The 19,356-nt window shown below is 43.3% G+C and overlaps 2 protein-coding genes and 1 non-coding gene across 3 annotated transcripts; 1 reads left to right on the top strand and 2 right to left on the bottom strand.

Annotated features, from left to right (window-relative positions):
- Positions 1 to 1,662: 1,662 nt before the first annotated feature.
- LOC126030146 (olfactory receptor-like protein OLF4) lies at positions 1,663 to 2,616 on the bottom strand. The gene has a single exon (XM_049788330.1). It carries the CDS (start codon positions 2,614 to 2,616, stop codon positions 1,663 to 1,665), a length of 954 nt encoding a protein of 317 aa, XP_049644287.1.
- Positions 2,617 to 15,761: 13,145 nt separating this feature from the next.
- Positions 15,762 to 16,715, bottom strand: LOC126030145 (olfactory receptor-like protein OLF4). Its single transcript, XM_049788329.1, has one exon. It carries the CDS (start codon positions 16,713 to 16,715, stop codon positions 15,762 to 15,764), a length of 954 nt encoding a protein of 317 aa, XP_049644286.1.
- A 611-nt stretch (positions 16,716 to 17,326) lies between these two features.
- LOC126031795 (U6 spliceosomal RNA) lies at positions 17,327 to 17,431 on the top strand. Its single transcript, XR_007503622.1, has one exon. It is a non-coding gene; the product is annotated as a U6 spliceosomal RNA (small nuclear RNA).
- The last annotated feature ends 1,925 nt before the right edge of the window (positions 17,432 to 19,356 follow it).

Here is a 19,356-nt window from a genome sequence, read left to right as displayed (position 1 = left end):
CATTTAGAAATAAAAAAAAAATTGGGGGGAGGCCGGCGAGGTGGCGCTAGAGGTAAGGTGTCTGCCTTGCAAGTGCTAGCCACGGAAGGACTGCGGTTCGATCCCCCCAGCGTCCCATATGGTCCCCCCAAGCCAGGGGCGATTTCTGAGCGCTTAGCCAGGATTAACCCCTGAGCATCAAAAGGGTGTGGCCCAAAAAACAAAAAAAAATTTTTTTTTTGGTTTTTGGGTTACACCTGGTGGCACTCAGGGGATACTCCTAACTGCACTAGGAATCGCTCCTGGCAGGTACAGGGAACCACATGGGATGCTGGGATTCGAACTACCATCCATCCTAAATCTGCTGCATGCAAGGAAAACACCCTACCATTGTGTTATTGCTCCAGCCCCAGAAATAAAAATATTTGATGGATGCATTTATTTCTAGATGTGTTCTATATCCAGCAAGACCAACAAGAGTCACAAGAGTACAATTTAACTGAAGTCGGTCCTGCTTTAATTACATCTGATTAGCATTTACCCTTTCTTAGTTTCTGTCTTATTTCATTTTATTTTCAGAGAACAATATTTCAAAATCCACACGGTTATTTTCTTTTTTTTTTTTTTTTTTGGTTTTTGGGCCACACCCGGTGACGCTCAGGGGTTACTCCTGGCTATGCGCTCAGAAGTCGCTCCTGGCTTGGGGGACCATATGGGACGCCGGGGGATCGAACCGCGGTCCGTCTCCTAGGCTAGCGCAGGTAAGGCTTACCTTACCTCCAGCGCCACCGCCTGGCCCCCCACACGGTTATTTTCTAGGGAAAAAGAAGTGGTTGTGGGGATGGAGCGATAGTACAGTGAGGAGGGCAATTGCCTTGCATGTGGCATATCTGGGATTGATCCCCTCAAACCCACCAGGAGTAATTCCTGAGTGCAGAAGCAAGAGTAACCTCAGTTCAGCTGGGTGTAGCCAGAAATTTTAAAAAGGTAGTTGTTAAAGTCTGCATATTTGGGTAGGAAAGCTGGTAAAAATGGTTCAGATAATTGGCCAGAGTTCAAGAAACAACAAAGATGGAAAGGTTGGAGAGATAGTACAGCAGATAGTGTGTTGCAATGGACGGGGTCAACCTGATTTGGATTCCTGGCACCCCATATGAGATCCCAATCCTGTCATGTGTAATTCTTTGTTTGTTTCTAGGCCACAGCTGGCAGCGCTCAAGGGTTATTCCTGACTCTGCACTGAAGCATTACTTCTGGCAGGATCGGGGGACCATATGAGATGCTGGGAATCGAACCCGGTTTTATCCCAGGTCATTCGCTTGCAAGACAAATGCCTTACACTGTGCATCACTCGACACACACACACACACACACACACACACACACACACACACACACATGGTGTAATTCTTGAATGCTAAGCCAGGAGTAAACACTGAGCACCACCAACTGTGACCCCAAAACTATACAAACAAATACAAAACCAACCAAAACAACACAGAAAATAAAAACACCTGTCAGATCAAGCCTAAAGCTACATATATATGATAGACATTGAACAGTTTGAAGCTGAGAAAATAAAAATGCCAGACAATGCATGGAAGAATAAATCCTACTTCCATAGACTGAGCAAACAGTCACAGTTGCTGAGCCAGGCTCAGACCGGCGATCCTGGAAAAGCCTTCAGTGCAGTATAACTGAACGCTTTGTTGTTCCCTTCACTAAAAGAGTGTTCAGAGCCCTCTTGATGTCTTTGTTTCTGAGGCTGTAGATGAAGGGGTTCAGCATGGGGGTGACCACTGTGTACAACACGGAGGCGATGGTGCTTTCATATGACCTTTCAGTAGCCCCTGAGCTCAAGTACACACCCAGGCTGGTGAAATAAAACAAGGCGACCACGGAGAGGTGAGAGGCACAGGTGGAAAAGGCTTTATACTTGCTCTGAGCTGATGAGGTGCCACGGATGGAGGAGACAATCTTATAGTAGGAGTAAATAATGCCAAGTAGCGGACCTCCAGCTATCAGGACCGAAGAGACATCCAAGACCACATTGTTGACAAAAGTGTCAGAAGAGGCCAGTTGCATCACTTGGTTGAGTTCACAGAAAAAGTGGGGGATCTCCACTATGGGGCAGAAGGAGAGACGCAACAACATCAACACTTCAGTCAGAGAGTTAAAGAGGCTCAGGACCCAGCACCCCAAAAGCAGCAGTCCACAGAGCCGGGGGTTCATGATGACCATGTAGTGTAGGGGGTGGCAGATGGCCACAAAGCGGTCATAGGCCATGGCAGTCAGGAGAAAGTCATCTAGGCTGGCGAAGAGAACGAAAAAGAATATCTGGGTCATGCAGCCTTCATAGCTTATTGATTTTCTGTGCATCTGGATGTTCACCAGCATCTTGGGGACGGTGGTGGAGACATAGCAGATATCATTCAAAGACAGGTTGGCAAGGAAGAAATACATGGGGGTCTGGAGGTGGGGGTCAGATTTGGTGGCCACGATGATGAGCAGGTTCCCCAGGACTGTGGTCACATACATGGCCAGGAACATCACAAAGAGGAGAGGCTCTAGTTCTGGGTCCTTGGAGAAACCCAGCAGAATAAACTCTGAACTGCGTGAATCATTTTTTGCCGCCATATTCTGGCTCCAACTTGCAGGAAAGAAGGAAATGGGTGACTATATTTCACAGGGCATATTCAGCTTATGGATTTGAAAAGCCCTAACACATATGGGGCATGCTCTAAGGTCATGTAAGTGTTAATTTCATTCATATGGGTGGGAGGAATAATACAATGGTTTGGATCTTAGTCTCGCACTTGGCTGATCTGGGTCTGATCCCAGACATCCCATCCCAGGCATCCCAAGCCCACCAGGAGTAATCGCTGCTTGAAGGTCAAAATAAGCCACACCATGGGGCTGGAAAGGTGGCACTATCGGTAAGACTTCTGCCTTGCAAAAGCTAACCTAGTATGAACTGCGGTTTGATCCCGGCGTCCCATATGGTCCTCCAAGCCAGGAGCTATTTCTGAGTGCATAGCCAGGAGTAACCTCTGAGCATTACTGGGTGTGACCCCCCCCAAAGAAAACCCAAAATAAGCCACACCATTGGATATGGTCATAAAACAAAATATATACAATTATTATATACATATATAAAGTTTTTTGGCATACCCCAAGATGTTCATGGGCCACTTTTGGTTCTGCTCTCAGGGATTATTTTTGGTGGTGCTCAGAGGATCTTATGGGATGCCAAGGATTGAACTCGGGTTGGCCATATACATGGCAAGTGCCTTCCCCACCTTCCCCACTGTACTATCTCTTCAGCCCTATAAGCTAATATGTTATCTGATTGCATCATGTCATTTGAAGAAGGAAGTTTTCTCTCATCATATTTTCCATCTGTGTATAGTTTTCATTAGAATGTTTTCATGTTTTGATGGTCAGCGCAAGAGTACCGAGGGGAAGATGCTTGCCTTGTCACTGTTGACCTCAAAGATTCCCCTAAGCTCCTGAGTCCTCCTGAGTCCAGTGTTTCTTGAACACTGCTGTATGTAGCTCCAAGCAAAATAAATAAATAAATAAATAAATAATAAATAAATAAATAAATAAAAATAAAATTTTGGGGGAGCACACCTGCAGTACTAAGAGGTTATTCCTGACTCTGTGCTCAGAAATTACTCCTGGCAGGCTTGAGGGACCCTATGGGATGCCAGGGATAGAAACCTGCCATGTGCAAGGGAAATGCCCTATTTACTGTCCTGCGCCAATAATTTTTTTAATGTGTTGGGAACAAATACTGAATGTTTTTGATGCAACTGAGGCATAGTTATGAGGTGCCAAAGAATGGATGTCCTGACAATTCAGTAAGAGGGAAAGAATATTTAAAAAAAACCAAGAAGATATAAAAATAGAAAAAGGAGTCAGTGAACAAAATATTGGGTTATAACAGGGAGCTCCACCCAAGATGGTCAATAATATTTTGGGGGGGATTTGGGCCACATCTTGCGATGCTAAGGGGTTACTCCTGGCTATGTGCTCAGAAATGCTCCTGACTTGGAGGACTATATGGGATGCCAGAAGATCAAACTGTGGTCTGTCCTAGGTGAGCCATGATGGTCATTGGATATGGTCATTATCAGAAACCCAGAGAAGAGAAATGATATGTGAAATCATGTGTCCTACCAAGATGTCAGGTAGTGGATAGTGCAAATTTCCATGGGAAGGTGTGTGTTGACTGTTCCAGTAACCAAAATGATGTCAGGAAAGAGAATAACGGGAAATAGAGGCAGATAGAGTGCTGTTAAAGTCTCCCTACTAGGAAGGAGCTTCTCCAGCCACAGGAAGTGTATCTCTACCCATTATTCTGTACATCACTTGGGCTTCATCACCTCCTTCATTACATCACAGACTTAATCACATACCCCTTGATCTGTGGCCCTAACTTAGTGGCATTCCTATGTTGTGTGGTTCCCTGAGGACTGAAGGCTTTGAGAACTGATCTCATCCTACAAGTAACACACACACACACACACACACAGGCACACCAATTCATACTGGACAACTGGTGAATGTTCTGAGCTCTAATTCTCAACTTCCCTCTTGCAAGGTGTCAACTGGCTTCTTGGCCTTACCTGGATGGGCTCCCTAAGAGGACAGTCTGCATGTGGCCCATCTGCATTCCTTCCTTGGATGACAGATGATGGCATCCCCAGACCTATCTGCAGGAGGGAGACATTTGTCATCCAACCAGAATTTGGAGAAAACCCTCAAGCAAAGCAGATCCTCTGTAGCCAGCCCTCTCACTCTCTGTCCACTCAACACACATAACTCCCTCTTGCTATTTGAACCTCCAAGCACAGGATTTTCCCATGGGGACAACTCTCCTGGACTAAAAAGGATTTCTTAATCAGTGTCTGCTCCCTCGAGGGTAGATTGGCAGTAAGAGTCCAGGGTTTCTTCTTCTTACTCAATAAATGTACATCTTGCCTCATCTCTAAGTCTCCAAGTCCCTTGTCTTCACTGGAGTGAGAAGTTTTCTCCCTGAGTCAGATGGAGGAATGTGTCTAGGTTAATTCTTTAGCTACTTCAAAGCCTTGACTCTGTCATGGTGACGTGACCTCATGATGTCTCTCAAATCCTTGACAATGAAGGAATTTTTCTCATATCAAAATGTAGGTATAATAGTCATTGGATGACACCTTTAAAGTTTTTATTGATATTTAAGCACCATGATTATAAAGATGTTTGTAGTTGGGTTTTAGTAAAAAAAAATAACCCCTTCACCAGTGAAACCTTCCCACCACCATGCCCCCATCACCCAGACAGGTATTTTATTTCTCTCACTCACTACCATTGTCATGATAGTTGTTGGTGTAGTTATTTCTATAAATGAACTCACCACTCATTATGGTAAGCTTCCTATCATGGGCCGACCTTTCCAGACCTCATTTATATCATCTCTGAATATTATTACTAGACTGTCTTTGATTTTTCTTAAATCCCACAGATGAATGAGACTATTCTGTGTCTCTCTCCCCCTGACTCATTTCATTCAGCAAGATAGTTTCCATTTCCTGGATGACACCTTGATTAAAATAATGGTGGAATATTTCATCTTTTGGTGACAATAAAACCTTCATTAGAGGTTGGCTTGAGAGTACGGAGGGTAGGGCATTGGCCTTGCACATGGATGATTTATAGGGTCCTTTGGGCCTCACTAGGTGAGGGTGATTTGGGAGCAATCCTTGAGCACCATTGGGTGTTACACACACAAAATGGCATAACAGATCTTTATAAAGCAATGCACTTTGAAATGACTTAAAGTCACATGAAATAATGAATGCCCTTTGTATATATATATATATATATTGTTTTTGTTTTGGACCTCATCTGGTGATGCCCAGGGGTTACTTCTTTTTCTTTTTGTTTTTAGGTCCCACCCAGAGGTGCTCAGGGATTGCTTTTGGCCCTGTACTCAGAAATCACTCCTGGCAAGCTCAGGTGACCATATGAGATGCCGGGAATGGAACTGTGGTCCATCCTGGGTTGGCTTCGTGCAAGGCAAACATCCTACCTCTGTGCTCACATTCCAGTCCCTCAAGTGTTCCTTCTTATTCAGCACTCAGGAATGACTCCTGGTAGTTCTTGGGGGGAACCATAAGGGTTACCAGGAATTAAACCTGGGCCAGCTGCATGCAAGGTGATTGCTTAACATCTGTAACCATTGCTCTAGCCCTATTTTTTTTTAATTTGAGGGTCATCCATCCAGTAATACTCTGGGGGTGATTCCTGGCTCTGCATTCAGGACTAACTTCTGGTAATGCTCAGGGGACCACATGGGATGTGGGAATTGAATGCAGGTTGACTGTGTGTAAGGCACTCACCCTAATCACTGACTATTTCCCAGTCCTCTATTATATTTATGTGGCTCTTTCAATTTATTAAAAATTATGTATTTAAAATATATACTTAATATTTAAATTGTGTGTATGCCAATCAATAAACTAAACCAACAGAAAGAAAATGTAGTGCTTCTCATATGCGGGACTTTCAGGGACCCAATGGACTTTCAGTAATTCCAACTAACAAAGAAAGGAAAATTTCATAAGTGAGATGACATAACATGAGACAGAGGGGTTACTGACAAGACAAGGAAAAACAAATTGGGAGAGGTCTATGGTGGGTCGTGAAACTCATCTAGACCATAGGAAACTACAACCCACTTAACACTCATTGATGTCTCAGAGATCTCCTAGCTGGAAGTGGATTTGAGCCACACCTGACAATACTCAGGGCTTACTCCTGGCTCTGTGCTCAGGGATCATTCCTGGTGGTGGTCAAAGAACCCTATGCGATGTCAGAGACTAAACCTAGGTTGGCCACCTACAAGCTAAATGCCTTTCCCACTGTTCTATCACTTCGACACCTAAATTGAACCTTCTAAAGATATAGACGACCTGAATATAGATTCCATATACATGCAAGTAACAATTTAGAGCAATTCACATTTGGAAATTTTTCTGTACAAAGAAGACAAAATACATGAGGATTTGTGGCAAATTCATCATTGAAATGTGAAGACAGAAGAGGCCATAATTGGGGCCCGGAGAGATAGCACAGCGGTGTTTGCCTTGCAAGCAGCCAATCCAGGGCCAAAGGTGGTTGGCTCAAATCCCGATGTCCCATATGGTCCCCCGTGCCTGCCAGGAGCTATTTCTGAGCAGACAGCCAAGAGTAACCCCTGAGCACTGCCAGGTGTGGCCCAAAAACCAAAAAAAAAAAAAAAAATGAAGAGGCCATAATTACACACATCATAGACAGACCATATATATATAGGGACTCAGCACCATGGATACACCCAAGAGAGACCAGCAGAGCTCAGAGACCCCTATCATATTGTGCATTTAATCATAAAAACATTTGCTGAAATCACTTGTTTCTAGCTATGTTTGGTGTCCAGCAAGACAGACATGAGTCTCAGGAGTCCAAGTAAACCAAAGTGGATGCTACTATTATTCCTACTTATAAGCATTTGCTCTTGTATTTGGAATAAACTGTACAAGTTACTGCATTTCCCCTTTTATTTCAGACAGTGATAGTTTAACTTTCCAAGAAAAAAATAAAAGAAAAGGTTGGAGGAAGTTCATGTCTGTTTGGGCAAGAAATCTACAGAAAATGGTCAGATTTTAAGGAAGAGCCCGAAGCTTCCTATAAATGACATACTTGGGACCATTTAAAGCTGAGAAATTGCTAGTAAGCCATTAAGAAGCAGGTCCAGTTTCCATAGCCTAGCCAAGAGCCACCATTTCTGAACCAGGCTCAGATCTGGAAATAAGAGGAAGGTCTTCAGTGAAGGAAAATTGCCTGTTTTATGACCCTCCTACACAGTAAACTTTCTTAGCATCCTTTTGATGTTGTTGTTCCTGAGGCTGTAGATAAAGGGGTTCAGCATAGGTACAACATGGAGGCAATGGTGCTTGTGCTTGCATATGAGTTGCTGTTAACCACAAAGCTCAAGTATACCTCTATGCTTGTAAAATAAAAACAAAGAGACACCTTGTAAAATAAAACAGAGAGGTAAGAGGTGTAGGTGGGAAACGTTCTATGTTTGTCCTGAGGGTATGTGGTTCTATGGATGGAAAACATTGTCTGAAATTAAGAATAAAGGATTCGGGGCTGGCGTGGTGGCGCTAGAGGTAAGGTGTCTGCCTTGCCAGCCTATGACGGACCGCGATTCGATCCCCCGGCGTCCCATATGGTCCCCCAAGCCAGGAGTGACTTCTGAGCGCATAGCCAGGAGTAACTCCTGAGTGTTACTGGGTGTGGCCCAAAAACCAAAATAAATAAATAAATAAAAAATTAAAGGATTCCAAGCAAGAGTCCTCTACCCAGTAGAACAGAACCACAGTTCATGATCAAATGATTGAGAAAAGTCTTGGTACATACAAGTTTAATCATCAGGTAGAGTTCACAGAAAAATGGGGTGATCTTCACTATTGGGCAGAAGGACAAATGCAATGCTATTAAGACTTGCAGCATGGGCCCGGAGAGATAGGCACAGCGGCATTTTCCTTGCAAGCAGCCAATCCAGGACCAAAGGTAGTTGGTTCGAATCCCGGTGTCCCATATGGTCCCCCGTGCCTGCCAGGAGCTATTTCTGAGCAGACAGCCAGGAGTAACCCCTAAGCAATGTCGGATGTGACCCAAAACCAAAACCAAAACCAAAACAAACAAACAAAAAAGACTTGCAGCATGGGGCTGGAGTGGTGGCACAAGTGGTAGGGCATTTGCCTTGCACGTGGCTAACCTAGGATGAACAGCAGTTTGATCCCCCAGTCTCCCATATGGCCCCCCAAGCCAGGAGCGATTTCTGAGCACATAGCCAGGAATAACCCCTGAGTGTCACTGGATGTGGTCCACCCCCCCCCCAAAAAAAAAAGACTTACAGCATCGGTCGGAGAGATAAGGAATTTGCCTTGCATGCAGCCAGCCCAGGAGGGATCAGGGTTTGATCCCCTATACCCCTTTATACATTTTCCCTATATCCATATGGTTCTTGAGCTTAGCAGGAGTGATTTCTGTGTGCAGATTCAGGAGAACCCCTGAGCGCTGCCAGGTGTGACCCCAAAATAAGACTTGAAGCAAAAAATGCAAGATACCCAAGACCCAGCAAGCCCTGGAACTAGAAGCCCACAGAGCTGGGGTTCATGATGACCATGGGGTGGCATATGGCCACAAAGTGGTCACAGCCACAACAAATCAGGAGGAAATCGTCCAGGCTGGTAAAGAGAATAAAAAAGAATATGTCGGACATGAAGCCATTGTAGGTTACCAATTTTTTGTGCATTTGGATGTTTACTGGCATTTTGAGGACGGTGGTGACTATAAGCAGATGTCTCTCAAGAAGAGGTTGTTGGAGGTGGAGGTGTGGGTCAGAGCTGGTGGTCAAGATGATGAGCAGGTTCCCCAGCATCATGGTCAGGTACATACATGGTCAGGAACATCGCATAGGTGAACAGCTGTAGTCCTGGTACTTCAGAGAACCCCAGTAGAATAAACTCTGCAATCTATGTTTCATTTTCTGTAGCCATGAACTGGGGAAGAATCTAGAAAAGAGGGAGACAACATGGCTAAAATGCACACTGTCTGCTTAGCTCACATATTTGGAAAGCTACCACCCATGTTTGGAAGTCAAGAAATTTTCTTTTGACTTGGAATACATTGAAATATTATGTGTAGGGGCCTGGAGAGATAGCACAGCGGTGTTTGCCTTGCAAGCAGCCGATCCAGGACCAAAGGTGGTTGGTTTGAATCCCGGTGTCCCATATGGTCCCCCGTGCCTGCCAGGAGCAATTTCTGAGCCTGGAGCCAGGAGTAACCCCTGAGCGCTGCCGGGTGTGGCCCAAAAACCAAAAAAAAAAAAAAAAAAAAAAAAGAAATATATGTGTTAAGATACTACCTTGGTAGCAATTCCTCAGGTCACTTCTATTTTGTGTTCCAAAAGTGAATATTCTGATCCAACTAAATTGGTCTCTCTATAGAGATTTCATAAGAATTTTGTTTGTGTCTTCTGGAAATGTAAATGGAATGCATAACACATTTAAGATATTGCCTAAGAAATGAATATGAGAAAGTGAAGTGTAAATGTACCTACAATTCAGTGAATGGGGTAAGGTAGGATATGCAAGCAAATTAGGTTCTTATGAAAAGGATGAGGTGGGAACTGGTGGTATTAAGAAAAGGAAAGTAGAGGAAAAGGAGGCAGTGGACAGGAAATTGTAATTTTTTGCATGAACCTTAGGAAAGTTTTATTTGACAGGGTCCCAGGGAAGAGAGAGGAGAGATTAATGCTTATGTGTGGACTTGTGTGTCCTGAGGCCAGATCAGCCATGTTCATGAAACAGTGTTGCTACAAGAATGAGAAGGATGGGAGTTGAGGGGAAAGTGCCTACCTTGAGGGATTAATTCTCTTTCTTTCTGCTAAACAATTGATGTAAAGAACTTTGACATCTGTGGAATGAACCTCTAACTCCTCATGGAACTAATTGCCTATATGTTCCTGAGACTTAATCACAATCTCAATACCTTGAGTAGATTTAGTTTTGGTTCCTATAGGGTAAAATTTTTCTCAGAACATGGAAGTAAATCTCTGAGGAAGGATCTCGTTCCTGAAATCTCTCTTTCTCTCTCTCCTGGTCACCCAACAGGTGAATGTCCTGAGCTTCAATTCTCACCTTCACTCACACACAGTCTCACCTCAGTAATTGGTCTCCCCTGAAAGGGCTCCCTAAGAGGAAGGTGTTCATGTGGCCCATTTGGATTCCTCCCTGGATGGCAGAAAATGGGGATGAAAACTTTGTCCCAGAAGTGTCAGCAGGAGGGAGAGACTCACGTTGTCCAGTCAGAATTAGAAACAAAGCCCCAAACCATTCAAGTTCAAGCTTCCAACCCTCAGGGCTACACCAGGAGATGTCTCTGTCCACTCATTATATATGTCTCCCTCTTGGTACTTCAACTTCTGAACACAGGATCCCCCTGTGGGGAAACTCTCCTGGACAGAAAAGTATTCTTCCTAATGAGTGTCTATTCTCCTGAGATCTTAGCAGTCAGAGAATCAAGGATTTCTTCATCTTATTCTACAAATTACCTTGTTCCACATCTCTAAATCTCAGGCCCATTTTCTTCACTTGAGTGAAAATTTATTCTACTCAGTCTTGAGTCTGACTGAGGAATGTGTGCAGGTTAAGTGATTTGCTTCATCTAAACATTGACTCTGGTGGGGACATGACCTCATGATATCTCTAGATATTTTCTATAATAATTTTCTATTTTTTCTCAACTAGGGGACAATGAATTCATCTCATATAAAAACTTAGGTTCAATAGTTGAGACCTTTATTACTCATTTGACCAAAATAGTATGGAATTTATTTAATTTTCCTTTTCTATCTTTCTTTATTAAAATATTTATTGATTAATTGACTGGTTGTTGGGCCAAATCCAGCAGTGCTCAGGGCTCACTCCTGGCTCTGCTCTCAGAAAACATCCCTGGCCGGCTGGGGGACCAGATGGGTGCCAGGAATCGAACTGGGCCTTTCCTGTGTCGGCCACATGCTATGCTGTGCTATCTCTCCGGCCCTCCTTTCTTCCTTGCTTCCTTCCTTCTCTCCCTCTTCTATCCTCCTCTTCCCTCCCCCTCCCTTCTTTTTCTCCTTCCTTTTCCTTTATTATTATTATTATTATTATTATTATTATTATTATTTGGGTCCCACCTGGCAGCACTCAGGGGTTCCTCCTGGCTCTATGCTCAGAAATCGCTCCTGGCAGGCTCGAAGGACCATATGGGATGCTGGGATTCAAACCACCGTTCTTCTGCATCTAAGGCAAATGCCTTACCGCTGTGCTATCTCTCTGGCCCTTATTATTATTATTATTTATTATTATTATTATTATTATTATTTGGCCATACCTGGTGGTGCTCAGGGATTACTCCTGTATTTGCACTCAGAACTAACTCCTGGTAGGCTCAGGAGACCATATGAGATGCTGGGGGAATCAAACCTGGGTCAGCTGTATGCAAGACAGATGCCCTTCTCACTGTGCTGTCACTCTGGCCACTCTTTATCTTTTTTTTTTTTTTAATTTCTCTTTCCTCGACCCCGGAGAGATAGTACAGCGGCATTTGCCTTGCAAACAGCTGATCCAGGACCAAAGGTGGTTGGTTCGAATCCCGGTGTCCCATATGGTCCCCCGTGCCTGCCAGGAGCTATTTCTGAGCAGACAGCCAGGAGTAACCCATGAGCACCACTGGGTGTGACCGAAAAACCAAATAAATAAATAAATAAATAAATAAAAACAATTCTCTTTCCTTTTCTTCCTGCCTTTTTCTTTTTGCCACACCTGGCAATGTTTAGGACTTCTCCCTAGCTCTGTACTCATGACTTACTTCTGGCCGTGCTTGGAGGACCATATGCATGCTGGGGATCCAACCCAGGTCAGCTTTGCGAAAGGAAGGCAAATGCTTTACCCACTGTACTATTATTCTAGGACGGGAATTTCTTCCTGTATCACGAATGAAAAGCTTTCCTTCCCCTTTTCTTTTTCTTTTTTCTTTTTTTTTGTTTGTTTTTGAGCCACACCCAGCAGTGCTCAGGGGTTACTCCTGGCTGTCTGCTCAGAAATAGCTCCTGGCAGGCACGGGGGACCATATGGGACACCGGGATTCGAACCAACCACCTTTGGTCCTGGATCGGCTGCTTGCAAGGCAAACGCTGCTGTGCTATCTCTCCGGGCCCTTTCCTTCCCCTTTTCATTGTAAAAATACTCAGGTCAACTTTTGTTTCTTCTAATCACACTAGCTTTTGGTTTCTCTCTTATTCAGTGATTCCTGGATTTTTCTCTGTTCTATATTTTATATGTTTGTGTGTACATACCGGACACTTCTGTATTTGTATGAACTCTTTGTGAGCTGGTTGAAAAGATTTTCAACAACATTTGGGATGCTGTTATGATGATCCTGCAGATGTATAAGTAGTACCTTTTCCCCAGCAGCTCATATCACCACTTTCAGATCCAGTAACATCGAAGTATCAGCAACCAAGATTAATTAATCAATCACCATGGATTAATTTCTTTTCACTTTATTTTTTTTGCCACTCTGGGGTTTGAAATCAGGTTTTACACATGCAAGCTGTGAGCTGAGCCCTGGATTATATCTTCTTCCAGGTGAGTTCTGTTTGTCTGTTTTTGTGCTTTCTCAAGTGGAGTCACACATGGACAATAAAATAGTGATAGAGATTTAGATGTTTGTTTTCTGCATCATTATCTTTTTTTTTGGTACATTTGGTGCAAGGAATACTGAACTCCAATCACATTCAATCATTCATCCCTTCATTTGGTACAAGGGGTGTTGACCTAGTTGTCAAACAGATCCAATCCATTCAGAAGCACTTTCATGAGCATCTCAATTTACTATGAGAAAGTCCAAATAATCCTCTAGTGGGACAAAAGGAAATAAGATTTTGGTGATGGAATTTGGAAAAACCTTATTTTTATTGATTTGGACAATGGAGAAATGGCCCTGACGTGTGGATTGATGTGTATCTTGACACATGAATAGAAAAAAAATCTAATTTTCTCCAGAAGAAACTGAAGCTGAACCTGGGAAACTGTGTGTTTTTGTTTTCAGCCACATTTGAGTGTGCTCAGGGTTTCTTCCTGGCTCTATGCTCAGGGACCACTCTTGGCCAAGCTCAAGGGAGCATAAGTGGTTCTGGAGATTGAACCCAGATCTGTTGTGTTCAAGGCCAGCACCTACCAGACTATTCTGGTAGCACCACCTGGGTGAGAATTCGCTCAAGTTCAAACATTCAAAACTATGATGTTTATTTTTTTTTGGAGAGGAGAGTGTTTAGTTTACATGTTCAGGGTTTACTCCTGGCTCTGTGCTCAAAGGTCAAGCCTGGTGGTGTTTGGGGTGGGGGTGGGGCTTCTGTGGTTCCTGGGATCAAAGTCAAATTGGCTGCATCTAAGACAAATGTTGTCCCTGCTATACTTTTACTCTGGCCCAGCTAACAAATATTGGGTTTAATTAAAAATTGTGAAAGTGGGGGCCGGCGAGGTGGCGCTAGAGGTAAGGTGTCTGCCTTACAAGCGCTAGCCAAGGAAAGGACCACGGTTCGATCCCCCGGTGTCCCATATGGTCCCCCCAAGCCAGGGGCAATTTCTGAGCGCGTAGCCAGGAGTAACCCCTGAGCATCTAACGGGTGTGGCCCGAAAAACCAAAAAAAAAAAATTGTGAAAGTGGGGCCAGAGAGATAACATGGAGATAGGGTGTTTGCCTTGCATGCAGAAGAACGATGGTTCAAATCCCCGCATCCCATATGGTCCCCCAAGCCTGCCAGGAGCGATTTCTGAGCGTAGAGCCAGGAGTAACCCCTGAGTGCTGCTGGGTATGACCCAAAAACCAAAAAAATTTGTGAAATTACTTCCAGTAGCCTAATAGACATAGTTTGTAAATATTTAGGAATGCTTACGTAAGAAAACTGTGCTGAGGTTTCTCCACTCTATCCCTTTCTCCAGCAATTCCAGTGAGGACTTTTTCTGAACAAAGAAGACATGAGGATTTGTGGCAAATTTCTCCTCAATTGTTTAAAGACAGAAGAGACCATCATGACACACAAAAACATAGAAGAGCCTTATAAAAAGTCTCAGCACTATAAATAGACCCATGAGAATCCCATAGAGTTCAGACCCTCCCTGGCCAACATCACAGATTTAAAAGCATTAAATGAAAACACTGGCTACTAGATGTAATGGGTCTGCAGTGAGAGAGAACTGGTCACAGTAGTCCAAGGGAGCAAAAGCAGGAACTATTCTAATAGTCCCTTGTTAACATTTGTACTTATAATTGAAATCAGTTTATATAGTTGCTGTGTTGTTTCCTTTAAATTTTGGCAGTGAGATCTCAAAATCCTGGTTAGCGAGATTTCAAACTACTGGTCAGTGAGATTACAAAATCCCAGCCCATTCCCAGAAACAAAAGAGAGGAAGGCTGAAAGGTCCAGCTCATGACATGAAGCTCACCACAAAGAGTGATGAGTGCAGTTAGAGAAATAACTACATTGAGAACTATCCTAGCAATGTGAATGAATGAGGAAAGTAGAAAACCTGGCTAGAGTACAAGTGAGAGTGGAGTGGGGAGGAGGGAGATTTGGGACATTGGTGATGGGAATGTTGCACTGGTGAAGGGGGGTGTTCTTTACATGACTGAAATCCAAACACATTCATGTTTGTAATCACGGTGTTTAAATAAAGATATTAAAAAAAAAGAAAATTCCATGTCTCAAATCAAAGTTTCTATAAGAGTCATGATAGCATCATTAAAAGCAGCTTGATAATAAAAAAATAAATAAAGATATAAATTAAAAAAACAATCCTCGCCCAGAGAGACTTCAAAATCCTGTCCCGCGAGATTTCAAAATCCTGATGCTGCTAGAATCCAAACTCTCGGCCAGCTCAATTTAAAATCCTCATAGAATCCAGAGAATGACATATGGATTGCAAGCATGGGAATGTTAGGGTCGAAAAGCTGGTGAAAATAGAACTGGGCCGAGTTCAAGAAACAGCAGATAGAAAATTTCCAGATATTAGAAAGAGCCTAAAGCTGAACATAAAGGACAGACACAGAACCATTGGAAGTTTATGAAAATGGGAATTTCAGGAGATCCATTGAAGAACTCATCCTATTTCTATATTCTTGAGTCAGGAATCACAGGATTTGCTTCAGCGCAGTAAAATGGACCGCTCTGTCATTCCCTGCACAAAAAGAGCGTTCAGAGCCCTCTTGATGTCTTTGTTCCTGAGGCTGTAGATGAAGGGGTTCAGCATGGGGGTAACCACCGTGTACAACACAGAGGAGATGGTGCTTGCAGAGGACTGTTCACTCGCCCCTGAGCTCAGGTACACCCCCATGCTGGTGAAATAAAACAAGGAGACCACAGAGAGGTGAGAGGCACAGGTGGAAAAGGCTTTATACTTGCCCTGAGCTGATGAAATGCCACAGATGGACGAAGCAATCTTGGAGTAGGAGTAAATAATTCCAAGTAGGGGACCCCCAGCAAGGGCGACAGAGATACAATACGTGAATACAGTATTAAGAAAAATGTCAGAGCAAGCAAGATTAAGCACTTGATTGAGTTCACAGAAAAAGTGAGGGATCTCCACCTTGGTGCAGAAGGACAGACGTAAAGCTCCCAAGATTTCAAAGGTAGAATAAAAGACACTCAGGCCCCAGCACCCCAGAAGCAGCAGCCCACAGAGCCGGGGGTTCATGATGACCGTGTAGTGTAGGGGGTGGCAGATGGCCACAAAGCGGTCATAAGCCATGACAGTCAGGAGGAAGTCATCGAGACCTATGAAGAGGAGGAAAAAGAAGAGCTGAGTGAAGCAGCCTTCGTAGCTTATCCCTTTCCTCTGTGTCCTGATGTTCTGCAACATCTTAGGGATGGTGGTGGAGACGAAGCAGATGTCCACAAAGGACAGGTTGGCAAGGAAGAAGTACATGGGGGTGTGGAGGTGGGGGTCGGAGCTGGTGGCCAAGATGATGAGCAGGTTTCCCAACACCGTGGTTAGGTACATGGTCAGGAACATCACATAGATGAGTGGCTGTAGTTTTGCGTCCTTGGAAAATCCCAGGAGAAGAAACTCTGAAATGTGGGTTTCATTTTCTGCTGCCATCTGCTGGATAAGCCTTGCAGTACACAGAGAGAGAGAACACAGCTAAATCTCATATTGCCTGATTAACTCATATATAAAAAAAGCTACCCTCTAAATTATGGAGCCATGAAAATTTTGATTTTGTGGACATTTTATGAGTATCACAGAGGATCTGGTCATTGCTGAAATCCCTTAAGTCAGCTTGGTTGTGTCCCAGATGTTGAAATTGTATCTCAACCAAAGTGTCCTCTGTTAAAGGGTTTTCATAAGAATCTTTTCTGGGTATAGAGTGATAGTACAGTGGGTAAGTCTTAAACACAACAGCGCAGTCTCTGGCACCCCATAGTGTCCCTCATACCCTCCCATAGTGATTTCTGACTCTAGAGCCAGGAATAAAACCTGACACTGCTCAGTGATCCTCCCAAACCAATAAACAACAAAAAGTTTTTCCTTTTTTTTTTTAAAGCAAATAAAATGAAACCCATGTTTAAGATATCACCTAGGAAAGGAATATGAAAAAAATGAAGTGAAAATGTCACTACAATTCAGTGATAAGGAAATGGTCCCCCATAAAATTTGATTCTTTTGAAAAGGTTTAGCTGGGAACTGGTAGTATTAAGAAAAGGAAAGTAGTGGTCGCATGGCAGCATATATACTAAAACTGGAACAAAACAGAGAAGGTTAGCATGGCCCCTGTGCAAGGATGACATGCAAATTCGTAAGCGTTCCATATTTTAAAAAGAACAATAAAAAAGAAAGAAAGAAAGAAAGAAAGGAAGGAAGGAAGGAAGGAAGGAAGGAAGAAAGAAAGAAAGAAAGAAAGAAAGGAAGAAAGAAAGAAAGAAAGGAAAGTAGAGAAAAAGGAGACAGTGAACAGAATGTTTATATTCATGAACCTTAGGGAAATACCACCAACAAGGAGCCCTCGGACAGGGTTTAAAGAAAGACAGGGCTGAAATTGATGCTCATGTGTGGGTTTGGAGTCTTGTAGACAAGAGATGCCATGAAAACGCCCTGAAGAAGTTGATTCTTACATGTACTCAAGTGAAAAATGTGAAATGCATATTGTTACAGAGAATGAGAAGGACAGGAGTTGAGGGGAAGGGGCCTACCTTGAAGGAGAATGTTCTCTCTCTTCCTGCTGAACACCTAAAGATTTGAAGAGCTTCGTCATTGGTGTGATGAGCCTCTAACTCCTCATTGAACTAGTTTCCTGGGTGACTTGTAAAAACATTTTCCTTGGTATCTTGTGTTGATTTAATTTGAGTTCCTAGGAGTTTCTCATCAGAAAATGCAAGTAAAGCTTTTGAGAGGGATCTCAGCCTTCAACTCTGCCTCTCTCTCTCTCTCTCTCTCTCTCTCTCTCTCTCTCTCTCTCTCTCTCTCTCTCACACACACACACACACACATATGATCACACAACAGGTGGATGTTCTGAGCTCAGATTCTCACCCTTCCTCTCACAAAGTGTCAACTGCATTATTATTGTCACCTGGACAGAATGGTCTCCATGTATGAATGTCTATTCTTCCTTGGATGGTAGATGATTGTGAGAAAGCTTTTCCCTCTTCCACAGATCAGGGGAAGAGAGAAACTTACACTATCTAGTTAGAATTAAGGACGAATCCAGAAACTATACTGAACCTTTCCTTCCAAAATACCATGACTCACAAGGGGATGCCAGACGTGAGATCTTTAAGCCTCTGTTCGTCCAGTCATTATCCACATCTCCCTTAGCATATTTGAACCTCCGAGCACGTAATTTCCCTGTGGAAACCTATCCTGGCCAGAAAAGGATTCTTCCTAATGAGTGTCTATGCCCAAGAGGGTAGAGGAGCCATCAGAGAGTTCAGGTTTTCTTCCTTTTGCTCCACAAATTACCTCCTTGCATCATCTCTAGATGCCCTGGTGCCTTGTCTTGACCTGAGTGTGAATTTTCTCCCGAGACCAACTGAGGAAGGTGTCTGGGGTAAGTCCTTTGCTACTTCAAAGCCCTGACTCTGTGGACATGACCGTACTTTTAGTTTGTAAAAATAATCTCTAATTTCCTCTCCTCAGAGGGGGACAGTGAAGTCTTTACATAAAAATACAGGGGTGTATGTAACAAACATATTATGGCATCTTCTCAAAGTAATGACACATTTTATCTTCTGGTGATCACAAATTGAAAGCCTTTATGATGCTCCTCTCCTAAATTCCTGACAGGCTTTTTTCTTAAAAAATATTTCTTTGCTCTAATAAAATTTGCTTTTGATGTGTTCTCCTGCTGCATTTAGGTTTTTGAAAATTATTTAATTTAAACGGTATAGTTACAATTTGTTCATAATATAATTGGTATGCTTTGGACTTTATTTCTGTTACATTAAACTGCAAGAAGAGCTAATTTTTTTCTTTTTTAAGTTTTGGGCCACACCTGGTGACACTCAGGGGTTACTCCTGGCTATGCATTCAGAAATTGCATCTGACTTGGGAGACCATATGGGATGCAGGGGGATTGAACCCAGGTCCATCTTGGGCAGCCACGTGCAAGGCAAATGACCTACCTCTGTGCTATCTCTCTGATCCCAGAGCTCAATATTTTTGTCTCAGGAAGAGCTCTCGACTGTTCATTGAAAGTTCTTTTCCTGCTATCCCACAGCCAACACTCAGGTGTACCGAGTAA

The sequence above is a fragment of the Suncus etruscus genome, chromosome 15 (assembly GCF_024139225.1).
Source record: "Suncus etruscus isolate mSunEtr1 chromosome 15, mSunEtr1.pri.cur, whole genome shotgun sequence".
Taxonomy (NCBI): Eukaryota; Metazoa; Chordata; class Mammalia; order Eulipotyphla; family Soricidae; genus Suncus; species Suncus etruscus.
The sequence above is the reverse complement of the archived record's forward strand: the minus strand, read 5'-3'. Positions and strand labels throughout refer to the sequence as shown.

What these genes read in the sequence shown, in the direction of transcription:
- LOC126030146 (XM_049788330.1), bottom strand. Translation starts at nt 2,616, where the DNA reads ATGGCGGCAAAAAATGATTCACGCAGTTCAGAGTTTATTCTGCTGGGT.
- LOC126030145 (XM_049788329.1), bottom strand. Translation starts at nt 16,715, where the DNA reads ATGGCAGCAGAAAATGAAACCCACATTTCAGAGTTTCTTCTCCTGGGA.